General features: G+C 36.9%; 2 protein-coding genes across 9 annotated transcripts in view; one reads left to right on the forward strand and one right to left on the reverse strand.

Annotated features, from left to right (window-relative positions):
• Positions 1–2,678, reverse strand: part of atp8a1 (ATPase phospholipid transporting 8A1) — a 122,704-nt gene extending 120,026 nt beyond the window's left edge. For all 8 annotated transcript variants that reach the window (XM_026280827.1, XM_026280821.1, XM_026280823.1 and 5 more), the window contains exon 1: positions 2,344–2,678. In XM_026280827.1, the coding sequence (XP_026136612.1) occupies positions 2,344–2,392 (49 nt within the window). In that variant the 5' untranslated portion in view covers positions 2,393–2,678. The remainder of the gene's footprint in view (positions 1–2,343) is intronic.
• Positions 2,679–8,044: 5,366 nt separating this feature from the next.
• Positions 8,045–12,729, forward strand: grxcr1a (glutaredoxin and cysteine rich domain containing 1 a). The gene is made up of 4 exons (XM_026280828.1): positions 8,045–8,682; positions 11,206–11,445; positions 11,547–11,612; positions 12,528–12,729. The coding sequence occupies exons 1-4, from the start codon at positions 8,281–8,283 to the stop codon at positions 12,705–12,707; spliced, it is 888 nt and encodes a 295-aa protein (XP_026136613.1). The 5' UTR covers positions 8,045–8,280; the 3' UTR covers positions 12,708–12,729.
• The last annotated feature ends 448 nt before the right edge of the window (positions 12,730–13,177 follow it).

Genomic DNA, 13,177 nt, shown 5'->3' on the forward strand with positions numbered 1-13,177 from the left:
TGAAGATCGGGTGATTGTTCTGGAAACAGCTCCAAGAAAGCGGTCATAGCTTTGCGAAAAGCATTTGGTGTTAATAGCTACATACTTCACCTTTTTAAAAAACCTACCTTGCATAGCTAGAAAAATAAAGGAGGAAAAAAAGTTACAGCTGCATTGCAGATACTGGCTGGGTTGTGGGCTGGACAATAAAAAAAGTTATCTGGAAAGGTCCAGCCAAATTTTTTACATTTTTTTTTCTTCCCTTAGGTACCCAGCAGGCCTGCGCACTTCCATCGGTGTGGGCTTCACTCTGTGATCTTTGCCTCCAATCTGAGAACAGTGCCACCTCCGCTTACCAACCGTCACGCAGATAAGGCTGCTTTGGCAACCACCCCAGCCTGGCCTGGCTAGCGCTCTAACGTACCCAAAGCAAAGATACACATGGTGACTGAGGAGGAACTGAAGACGGAGTAGGTGGTAGGGTGAAGCTGGGAGATGTTAGACAGGGTACAAGTGGATAAGGTTGACACTCTGCCAAGGTCCCGCCCTACCCGCCACGGGCCAGCCTGATGCAATGCAGTGATTACAAAAAGACAACACAATGTGCCGCACACCAAGGTCTGTGGAGAAAGTAAAACCGGTCCAAGCAGCAATAAATAATGCATTTCAAAACAGGTTTCTTGCCTTCACTTAAACTGGTACAGTGTAGGTCAGGGTCCTGATCGGACATGCAGGATTATTGATCGCTCAGTGCTGAGAAGTGCTTGCACTGACGAACAAGATACTTTTCAAACACGGTAAATGTAGCGGCAGGAGGCATGGCGATGTGCTCCAAAACCAAGGTTAAAACCAGTCAGATGCTTTTTCCAACTGAAAAACAGCAAGATGAGAGCTGAGCTCTAGGTCGACAGAGCTGGTTAATGTCTTACTGACTGTATTTTCACAAGCGCTTGTGAAAAGAGTGCAATCGGCCCTTGCTAGAGCCTCTTAAATTATTAAAGTCAAATGTATTGCCTCTATTTCTTCTCCTTCAAACTATAGTGACTATGACGCATCGCAGGCTGCATTGGATGCACTCTTCCCAACCTAACATTCCTCCAGTATCAACAAGTCAATGGCACAAGGAAGTAAAATTGTTCAAATATGCTGATATTTCAATCAGAAAGTGTCCGCCATACCCAAATACTGCAGGTGAACCACATCGGAGCAAGCATCTTGCTGATGCCGATTCATATTCCGTTCACTTCAGTCTTTCCCTTTCGAAGTGCGAGACCAATATCCTGCCTCGAAAGACGGATTAAAAGACGAACCAATAGCATTCGAGCGCAAACTGTGAATGCACATTTCATTGGTTGGAGCTACTGAAAGAACACGCCCCTCAATGAACCGTGTTAAGTATCTGAACGAGACTCATACAACGCTTTTTTTTATATAATGGATGTATTTCATATATAGGTAAATATAAATATAATTTGTTAAAATAGAGGGAAAATATAGATGTGTTTTATTGTCATTTGTAGATATGCATATACACTATTTCTGTAGTCAGATTTAGTAGTTTGTATGCTTGACATTTTACGCAAATGACAATAAGAGTTGCTTGTGAACACTCGATCGAATCGGTTGAGGGAATGATTCAATGAGTTACCTTCATCTACTAATCCCACTGATCTAGAGATTATTATACAGATCATTATACAAATCAGTTCATAAACTGCAGAAAAAGTCACAAGAGATTCAAAAGCATCGAATCACCGGAATTAATCTTTTAAGGACTCAAAAGACTCGAAACATTGGGAAGAATCAAAACTCAATCCACCACCTGTAGTTATTTAAAGTCATATGAGTTATTGACATTTATTTGTAAATTATGTTTATAAGATTAGGAGAGCAAGGAAAATTCTTGACATCAACAGAAAAATAATTGACATTGAAACAGCAGTGTTACAAAAGAGTCCTGGCCTACATCGTATGACAAAATAAAACAGAAATAATAACATTAAGGAGGGGAATATGTCAATAAAAACGTAACGTTAAGTGAATAAATAATGAAAGCTGATGACGGTCCTGAAATTAACTAACGTAGCCTACATGAGTAAATGTCCTATGGGACCATTATGCATCTCACCTTTACAAATACCCACATATATTATAAATATCAAATCCTGCACACTGTCATTGAAACCAATTGTTGAAACAACTTATTTGCAAGCTGGAATCACGCAATGAATCGCAATCCAATCTGATATCTGATGACGTGCTCTCGCAACAGTTGTCGAGCACGAGAAAGATTGTGCACATGACACGAAACTCTAGATAACGGATTCAGACTGCCAAAAGATCCTCGCTAAAAACGTGTCTTACCTTCGGCTCGGGTCCGGAGATCCGACATAGTTCTCTGAACGGGTGGCATCGGTCCACCTGTCAAATGAACGCATAAAACTCCGCGTCGCGTTTCTCTCTTCCCCCGTCTAGGGATTTTAAGCGCCGGTGACCGTCACCAAAGTAGCTTTCCCCAACTCCCGTGACCAGTAACCATTTATTTAGTGTTAGGATTCATGTTGTTGTTGATGAACACCGATAGTTCCGCCCTCAATAACACGCTTCAGCATCAGCGCGCTAAACTAAAAGCCGAATCTCCGCAGAAGCCAGAACGCGCATGAATCGATAAGCGGTTAAAACATTGAATGTGAGCGAGCTCCGCCGCTTCACAAATTGGACCGTACCACCTAAGAGCGCAGAGGGGGACTAGTCGCAACATATCGCATGAAGACTGATCATTCTCACTCTGAATAACATCAGTTACTTATAAAAACAGTATCTCTGTAAGTTCAAATAAAACCAGGTCTCAAGATTTACAAAATATGATTCACCTTATGCTAAATAAAAACTAAACCAAAATATTTCCCCTAATATGATCTGTTTTAAAAAGGTCTGCTGGAGATTCCCTCTCTGCAGTTACTCTTATTGTTTCGAAGGGGATTGCAGAGACAATGACAGCCCACTATTTCTTTATTTTAGGCCCTGAAGCAATCACGACTCTTCAATTGCCTCTCATATTGCAGCCGGGAAATATTATGGCTTTGGTGATATGATGAGGGTTGCTCTCAACAAGCCACATGTTGATGGACGAATTCTCCTGTTTCACGTTCGTCTTCTTGTTCAGGCCAACTGCTGTTAGTATTAGTGATGTTATTATAATTAGACAAATGGATCAAATTAAATGAACAAACACAGAACAGAACTCATATAATAACAATTACATTTTTTCATAAACATTTTGCCATGTTTCCGCCTTTATTCTGAAACTGCATAAAAGCCTGAATAAGGCGCACACATCCATTTTGTATATCTTTCATTGTATTGTACTAATAATATAAGATATATGAAATCGCAAGCCACAAATAATAACACGTCTTATTTCCAAAGCTTTTTTTTTCTCTCAATCTAGTGGGCATCCAGCCGCCTGCTCAGGGATTTGGGTCTATTGCTCCTGAGGTTGCCTAGCAACAGTGACAAGATGCCTGCCTCTTTGATCATGTGCGCCGCGGTGTTATCTTTGAGCACAAATCAGTCTAAATAATGACTCATCCTCTCAATACACACACAGACACGCGCTCTCATTCACAGACAGCTACAAATAGATCAAGCTTTATATGAATTATATATCAACACATGAACGTCCAACCTCGTTCCCACCCTCCATCTGTGCTGATCAGAAGAACATTTTGTATAAACGCTGCATATAATAGAGCCTATGTAAAATGTGTATTGACACTGTACATTTATATAAATTATATAAAATACATGCAACTTCCCATTTCAAAAGTTGTCTTTTTAAATTAATATTACATCTGAAAATGAATAGGCCGCCTTTATGTAGCTACTTCCTCACATAAATGTATTGTGTGGCTTCAAAAGTCTTGGAATAGCCTATAGCATGAGTCATGGATGACCTTTATTACTTATTACGTACTTTTGTAATGCTTTTGCATCCTTTTTGAGTAAACAATGACAGTATATTCATTTTGGAGTGACATATTTCTTCAGACTAAACAGCTCGGATAGTATATAGAGAGATATTCTAGAGAGAGAGGTTGGTAAATAATGTGTGTGTGTGTGTGTGTGTGTGTGTGTGTGTGTGTGTGTGTGTGTGTGTATATATATATATATATATATATATATATATATATATATATATATATACTTGTAATTCAATTAAAAAGAGGAAAAAAAGAACCGTTCAATTAATCAAAACATCTTGACTCATTCATATAAGCTGCATGCACAAAATGTCAATGGTTCTTGCTATAAATCCATGGAGTGACGTCTCGCTCTCCACTAAAGAGGGCCTAGAATCTTCTGTGCTCATAGCTGTGGTCAGAGGGCATCTCTGTGATAAATCAGCCAGCTGCTCCATCAGAACACTCAGGCAACACAAGATCTGTATTCACCGCAGGCTATGAGTGTGATCTATGCTTATTGACAGATTAGACTTACTGCATGTGGTCATGAAATATTAAACAGTGCCCATGCATGTATTTATAAATAGCATGTTTAATCCTTTCTCTTGAGAATGAGAATATAGGTTTTGAACAGTGATATCCATATGAGTTCAAAATTGACTGGACTAGAATAAAATAAAAGGTTGTGCTTCAGACAAAAGCCAGAAAGGGTCATGAAGAGTATCAACAGCAACACCTGTCAGTCAACAGTCGGATGGCACCATCTGTCCTGGGCAGCGCTGGCAGTCTATCAACCGATATGATCAGAAATGCCCCTTAGAATTGATGGATCTACTAACAATAGCTGAGAATTGTGGGATACTAAAGCATGGGTAAAAAAAAAAAAAAAAACAGACTTAGCAGATATTGACTGAGGAATCTAGTTAAAGCATAGACACTCTGCATGCTTAATTTGCTCATAAACTCTGTTTGTCTGAACATATAATGCACAGGGAAATATGGGCCCTAAAGAGATTGTCTGGATAAAAGAAATTATATATAGATTTGCAATTACTAGAGCTATTTCTAATAGTATTAAGTTTTGTTTGTATAGATTAATGTTTTTAGGTTAATTCAGATATGTTAAATAATATTTTTGACTTTATTTAGATGCTATGTAGTATTGAATCATTCAAGCATCATATTAATTAAATCAGTTTATTCGACTATATAAATGCATGTTTCATTTTATGTGAGATTACATGATTTTAAATGCATTTTTACATTTATGCATTTATTTATGTGCAAAAACGTTTTATGATAAAAGTGCACTTTTAAACGAGTAAAGAACTTGTTCTGTAGATTGGTGCAATTCATTGCTCAGTAAGAGCAGACTCTGCCTCCTGCTGGAGAACTACTATCAGTGAGGCCATCGCATTTTGAATTGCCTGAGAACACTTTTTCAATTACACAAGCAATATTTACCACTTCTTTATCAGTCATACAATTCTCCATAATCCTCTTATAAAGTGACGAGCCACAGGTAATGAATTCCACAGTTAAGCTCTGAAGTTCATTTATTTAGTTCATTGAACCATATGTATAAATCACCTGAAATATTCAATTTAATCATGGGATTTAAACCAAATTAATTCCTTAAATCACTGCAAACAACAAGGAATTATATTAATCTGCATTGTTCTTTATGGGATGGTTGGGTCAATCATCTCCACGACACATGATGATCCCTGACTTAATATTTATAAATCATTCTTAAATATGCTTTCTTGGAGATTATTATTCTCTAAAATGCTTGGTTTGATGGTGATGACAGCAGTGCCAAAACAGAGATAATTATAAAACCCGAATTTAATAAATTGTACACATTATTACCAATTAACAGACAATTACAAATATATATTATTATAATTGTATTATTATTATTATTATTATTATTATTATTATTATTATTATTATTATTATTATTATTATTATTATTATTATTTAAAACATAATTTCCTTAATTTTAACACTTAAATATTGTAGAGGAAAATTTTATAAAAGGTAAAAACTCAAAATGAACTTTTCCACACTCTCAAACAAATAAAGAGAGATAAAATAATAATAATAATAATAATAATAATAATAGTACATTAAATAAAAGCAAAAAAAAAAAAAAATCATTCTAGAAAAAATGTACCATAAATAAGACACCTTACCAAAAACACACTTATTTTGTCTTATTTTGTCTTTGTACACTAAGTATTTGTTCTTATGTCAGTCTATCAAATAATCTTATGCCAAACCTGAATGCTAACCAAAACCAACCTGACTGGTTGATTTGCATTGTTCCAGGAACATTAAGAATAGACACGAGCAGCCTTGAGCTCTGATCACCGACACTGACAAACACAAGTCCTGACGTGCCATCATTTAGTGAAAGACCTGCCTGAGAGGCAGAGCAAACTGGCACTGATTTAACAGAGAAGCAGGGGTGTGATTTAAAAACCCTGCACTGGAAACGATAGAGAGACACATATATTTATGAGGGTGGATTTAAATTATAACTGGCAGAGCTGCTTTAGATGAGCTCTCCAGGTCATGGTTCACCATCGTCTTGTGATTTTGAGGAAATTGAAAAATCCCTGGAATTAAATAGACTGGTATATTAACATGTGGCAGGAAACAAATGATTTATTAAACTTCAAAGTGAAATAGTCCAATATTCATAAGGCTGGATGCATATGCAGGCAGTGACTCACTGCTGAGTATTTGTGTTAAACCTTTCGGTTCTTCTCATGATACTGTTTGAAATGCAAAGAGCATCTGATGTGACTGTGTGTGTAACGCAGATAACTCCTTTAAAGAGAAGAACCGACAGATCAACATGAAAAACAAGAGGGTAAAAAAATGCCTTTTTTGTTTGTCTGTTATTAGCCAAAATTTTGTAATGAAATGTTGTCATTTTGTGCTAGTGATGCTTCAGAAAAAGTATGGCACTAAAATCTGTAATCAGCACGTAAGGTTCATGAGTGCAGTTTTCTTTCCTGTGTTGCTGTATTTTATGATGAAAGAATAAGTTTGCAAGAATAAGAATCAACATATAAGAATGATTTCTGAAGGATCTTGTGACACCAAAGACTGGAGTAATGATGCTGAAAAATCAGCTGTGTCATCGCAAGAATAAATTTAATTATAAAATGTTTTAAAACAGAAAACAGTTATTTTAAATTGTAATAATAGTTCTTAATATTTTTACTGTATTATAAAATAAATACAACCTTGGTAAGAATAAGAGACTTCTAAAAATCTAACACATAAAAAATATTTTAAATAAGCTAAATCTTTCAAATATATCTGTAATTTTTGTCATTTCTGTAAAAATGCTAACTTAAAACAGCCTTTCTCTAGTACAGACTGTACATATAAAAAGTGACAATATGCCTATAAAAATATGCCTATAAACGGCTCTATTTCAGGTAATGTATAATGTATTCCATATCCATCTACTGTAATGCAAGATGTCAGTATTGGCCAATTGAGCTCGCTAGCATGCAATAGGTTTCGGTCCACTTCTGCAGTGCCACTGTAGTAACAGAGCAGCTGTAGTTCTACCTGCAGCTCCACTGGAGGGCAGATGGGTGCAAATACCAGCCAATAACAGAAGAACTCCACTTCCCCTCATGCTCAAGCACAGCAGGTGAATGCATGCAGACCTAGCTGCAATCTTCTAAGTGGCTTAAAACTGCAGTGCAGTAAGAAGTTCTAAGATGCATTGAATATAAAAAGTCTCTCCATCTTACTGACAAGCAATCATACAAGATTTACCAGAACTTCTGGTTGCTCTGCAGGGCAAATCAATGTCCCTCTCAAAATCATATGCATGTAAAATACTGTCTCAGCTAACTAACATAACAAAACAAATGTTGAAGGGGAGTTATACCCTGCTGTTTTGTGTATTAATTGTCCATACAATGAAAGCCATATTTTATTTATACAGTTTTATTTATTTTATTTTATTAATTTTTTTACATAAGAACTTCATTTACAAACTTTCTGTCTATGAGTCAAGGCTATTCACAGAAAAAAAGAGAAAAATATATGGCATGATGAATTATTAAACAGAATATCAGTTTCTTCATGGTTGGTTTTCTCAGTAACCATGGCAAGGCCACATGCATTATTAAGATGTACAGGAACACTGCTGGTGAAGCTGATGCTAACTCGCAGATTAACCTATTTCCGGGTCTGTACGTTGTGGGAATCATGGAGCAAATCCGGCGCTAAGTATTTCCATCCACCAATGAAACTGAGGGATTAAAATCACCTTTTCTTTGTGGAGATGTAAGCCGACGCAATGGAGGAGGCTTTGTTGACACCGGAGGATGGAAAAAGGCAGAAGAGGGTGAGATTCCGGGTGGCTTCTGGGAACAGCGGACGGGTTTTGAAAGAGATGTTTAAGCATGAAGGGCCCTCGGATTCCCTGGATTCAGACTGCACCAGTAGCTCCGAGGCGGACCGGGCCAGCACTCCATCCACTAGCGAGGAGGCGAACGGACACCTGTGTGGATTCTTGGGGTCGGAGTTGGATGACAGTGGAAGTGAGCCTGATGACATGCTGATGTTTGCAGGAGGAAGAGACAAAGTGTTGAGTACCAAACGAGTGAATATCCTCAGCAAAAATGGGACAGTCCGGGGAGTCAAGCACAAAGTTAGTGCTGGCCAAATACTCTTTGATAACTTGGCTAAAAACAATGGGGTAAGTCTTTGAGGGTCAGTTTTTCCATCTAAAATCTTGACAGTGGATTTCAGTGCACATGATCTTTTATTAAAACTGATATTAATATTATCAGACTTTATTTAATATTGACAGCTGCTTGGAAGCTTTGTGTCCTTAGTCTGAGCCTCTTTCCTCATCCGCTATTAGTTACAGAACATGTTCTCTTCTCTCAGGCTTTGGCCAGACAAACAAGCTGTCCCGCTGGGCAAGATCACTGTACGATTAAAGATTAATGATGCATTCCTTTAAGTGTTTTGGCTAAGCTAATCATCTTAATGTACAGTATTCTCAGGACCTCTGCTTTGTTCTTGAGCACTGAAAAAGTTGCTGACATCTTTTGTCTGATATCAAATATAATTCTATAGCTTTTTTAACAGAGGGTAAATGGGGGATTAGACGGATAATAAAAACGACTACATATAAGGTCATTATTTAAATAATACATTACATGACGTCTATCAAACAACTACCCATTTTTGTCCATTTTTTGTAAAGTTTTGCTTATGTAGCCATTCATTTGTTTAAATAAGTTCTCGGAAAATGTAAAAAGTCAATTAAAAAAAAAAGTTTTAAAGGCTTAGTTCACCCAAAATGAATTCCTCACCCTTATGCTGTTCCAAACCCGTGAGACCTTAAGATATTTTTGATGAAATCCGAGAGCTTTCTGACCCTGAGCAATGCAACTGAAATGTTCTCAGGCCCAGAAACGTAGTTAAAATAGTCCATGTGACATCAGTGGTTCAACTGTAATTCTACAAAGCTACGAGAATACTTTTTGTTGCGAAAGGGAAAAAAAATGATTTTCATACTTTATTCATCAATTCTTCTCCTCCTCATCCTGTTCTACATCGTTCACATCGTGGTAAGTTCCTCTCGATAATGACGGAGGACGGGATGAGGAGGAGAAGAACTGTTGAATAAAGTGAAAGTGAAGTGACATTCAGCCAAGTATTTAACCCATCCGAAATGCACACACACACAGAGCAGTGAAAGTGAAATGCACACACACACTGTGAGCACACACCCGGAGCAGTGGGCAGCCATTTATGCTGCGGCACCCGGGGAGCAGTTGGGGGTTCGATGCCTTGCTCAAGGGCACCTAAGTCATGGTATTGAAGGTGGAGAGAGAGCTGTTCATGCACTCCCCCCACCCACAATTCCGTCCGGCCCGAGACTAGAACTCACAACCCTTCGATTGGGAGTCCAACCCTCTAACCATTAGGCCACGACTTCCCCAAGAAAAAGTCATTATTTGTCTTTTCTTTACACACCATAATTCTCATAGTTTTGTAAAATTACAGTTGAACCACTGATGTCACATGGACTATTTTAACGATGTCCTTATGTTTCTGGGTCTAGGAACATTTCAGTTCTGTTGCTGACTATGGGAGGGTCAGAAAGTTGTCGTATTTCCTCAAAAAAACTAAATTTGTTTTCCAAAGATGAACAAAGGTCTCACGGGTTTGGAACAACATGAGGGCGAGTTATTCATGAAAGAATTTTCATTTTTGGGTAAACTAACCCTTTAAGATTATCTTGATTAAATGTTAAAGGAATATACCATTTTTTTATTTTACTAAAATTATGGGAATGTTACTGATGAATGTTCTGAAACAAGTAGTAACATTGAAACATCAGTAGACAAACATCCAAATGAAACATTTACGTTACAAAATTGTCAATTCTGAGAACAGTTCATCTTTATTATTATTATTATTTTTTTTTTTTTGGAGATGAGACTTTTAGTTTGATATTTTGCTATCTAAATCAACGACATCTGTTTTTTCGGCTCCCACAACACTGTACTTTATAGCCTAACAGGAAAACCCATCCCCATCTTTGTCAGCATGTTTCACTATGTCAATATAGCAAGTATATACAATTGTTATGAGCTGCTATTATGTCAGATAAGGACAGTGAGAATCATTAGTCTGACAATAAGTGCACAATAATTGCATTACTTCTGATTTATTGGCACTTCATACTTTAATCTTAACAGCTGACTCATGCTAATGCTACAGTATTTGCACTAGGCTTGCAGTTGTGTTCTTATTGAAATTTGAGGATTAGTACAAATTTCTTCAACTCGAAACATTTAGAAGTTGCTTGTAATACCATATCAACCAAACCAAATGCTACAGTTGCATTAGAAAGTCCATCCTCTAGTCTCACTTCAAAATGTGTGAGGGTTGAGTCTATTTTTGCACTCTGCTAAGAAAAACACCTTGGCACTTTCATGAGAGCTGTTCTTCTAAGAACGGATGCTGAAGGTCAATCTCAAAATCGATAGATGCTGCCTGCTGCAAACCTTGTTCAGACTTAGAAAGCATAAAATACATGTATTATGATTTTCAATTACAGTTAAAACCATACTTCTAAAATGAAGTATATTAAACTGATTTGTTCTTATTTCTAAAGGTTTTGTTCCAAAGTGTCATGCCGATTAGATTGAAAACAGTGAAAAAGAGCCCCTCTCATCTATGTTTTCTTTGGCCCTCTCAGCCAGAACTGGCTCTAGAGTTCAGGCGAATTGTAATCTACACCACCAGTTTTCGAGTGGTCAGGACTACATTTGAGCGATGTGAGCTGGTCCGAAAGATCTTTCAGAACCACAGGGTGAAGTTCATAGAGAAGAACATCGCTTTGGACATTGAATATGGGAAGGAACTGGAGACACGCTGTAAGCGAGTGGGTGAACCTCCCTCACTGCCTGTAGTCTTCATTGATGGACACTACCTAGGGGTCAGTATTCACACTCATGTTCCACATCTGTTTCAAAATTCACACCATTATACTAATGCTTGAACTCTTAATAATAATTTGCGTATGTTTTGCACATTCAGGGTGCAGAGAAAATACTTGCAATGAATGAATTAGGGGAGCTTCAGGATCTCCTCACCAAAATAGAGGTAAATATTGACATTTAACACTAAAATAAAGGTTTCATATTTTTTTCTTAGTGTGAAGAACATTTTAACAACAATAACCCTTTCCCACTAAAATAAATTTTTTTGTGCATTGAAAAGGTTCAATGGATTTTGAAGTTTCTTCATGAACTAAAAATTTAAATAAAGAATCGAATATTTTTTAAAGTGTAGTATAAACCAAAGGTCTACATAAAAAGATATATTTTTATTTCCTATTGTTCTAGTAAAGTCAAATCAAATCTGGTTTATTATCATAGTTTATTCTGTAAAACAAAACAGAACCATTTGTGACAAGAAAGGTTTAATATTACAGTTCATTATAGCTTTTTACACAAATACTGCATTATTTATCAGTGATTAATATGATTTACATTACATGTATGCATTTGGCAGGTACAATTTGCTATACAGTGGTATCTCAAATATAATGAATATCAATAATTTCAACATAACCTTGAGGCAAATTTGTAACTACGCTACATTTTCAAAAACTAATATGAATTTATGCAATCTCATACCATTTTGGAGTGACCTTCATGCTTACTTTTTCCTAAAAATTGTTTGTTTTTGTATGATTGACATTGTATACTTTCAGAAGAAATCGCCACTATGTAAAATAGTTACATCTTCCTGTGAGATTGGGTCCCCTCAATGATTGCAAATGATTTCAAAATAAAAGTACTAATAATAGCAAGCTCAAAATATTATTGTGCATTTACATAACCAGTGTGCCCGAACATCCCAAAATGAGCGATAAAGTCAAGCGTGCATTTGTCTTATTTTATTAAATAAATAAAGCATCACTCAGATTGAATCTCCAAGAGAATGTGCACATGGGTCAGGTCTTTCATTCAAATGCACTCACATTCTTGTCTCTGTTTCTTTGTCTGATGGTAGAGGGTTCAGCACTCCGACACATGCCAGACGTGTGGGGGATATGCCTTTGTCCCGTGCCCTATGTGCCATGGCAGCAAAATGTCTGTGTTTCGCAACTGCTTCACCGACTCCTTCAAAGCCCTGAAGTGCACATCGTGCAACGAGAATGGTCTCCAGCCCTGCTCCAGCTGTTCTCACTAAGGTCCTCTTCAAGTGCCTTCAAACCCCTTCCACGCAAAACCTCCACCCCCATAAGCCATGTATAAAACAAGAGACGCAGAAAGAACTGCTATTTGTGAATAAACATTTTTTTTTTTTTTTAGAATCGCGTATCGTTTATTACATGTTTACATATTTGCTATCTGATGATATCAAAGCATGAGGCTTTTTTTTGTCACATTCAAACAGATGTCTGACATTACCTAATCGGTATGGACACTGTCTGTCACTGTAAATTAATATAGCAATTAAGTAAATTAACTAGTAGTTCAGAGAGACATATCATCTTTCTGAACCCTATGATCCCAGCATGAGACAAAATTCAAAGCATTACCTGGTAAACATCAAAACAGGTGACCTACCAAGGAGAAGAAGAAGAAGAAGAAAAAAAAGGACAAAACCCCAAACAAGTTAAGATTTTTAATAATAATAATACCTAATAACTCATAATA

The sequence above is a fragment of the Carassius auratus genome, chromosome 14 (assembly GCF_003368295.1).
Source record: "Carassius auratus strain Wakin chromosome 14, ASM336829v1, whole genome shotgun sequence".
Classification (NCBI taxonomy): Eukaryota; Metazoa; Chordata; class Actinopteri; order Cypriniformes; family Cyprinidae; genus Carassius; species Carassius auratus.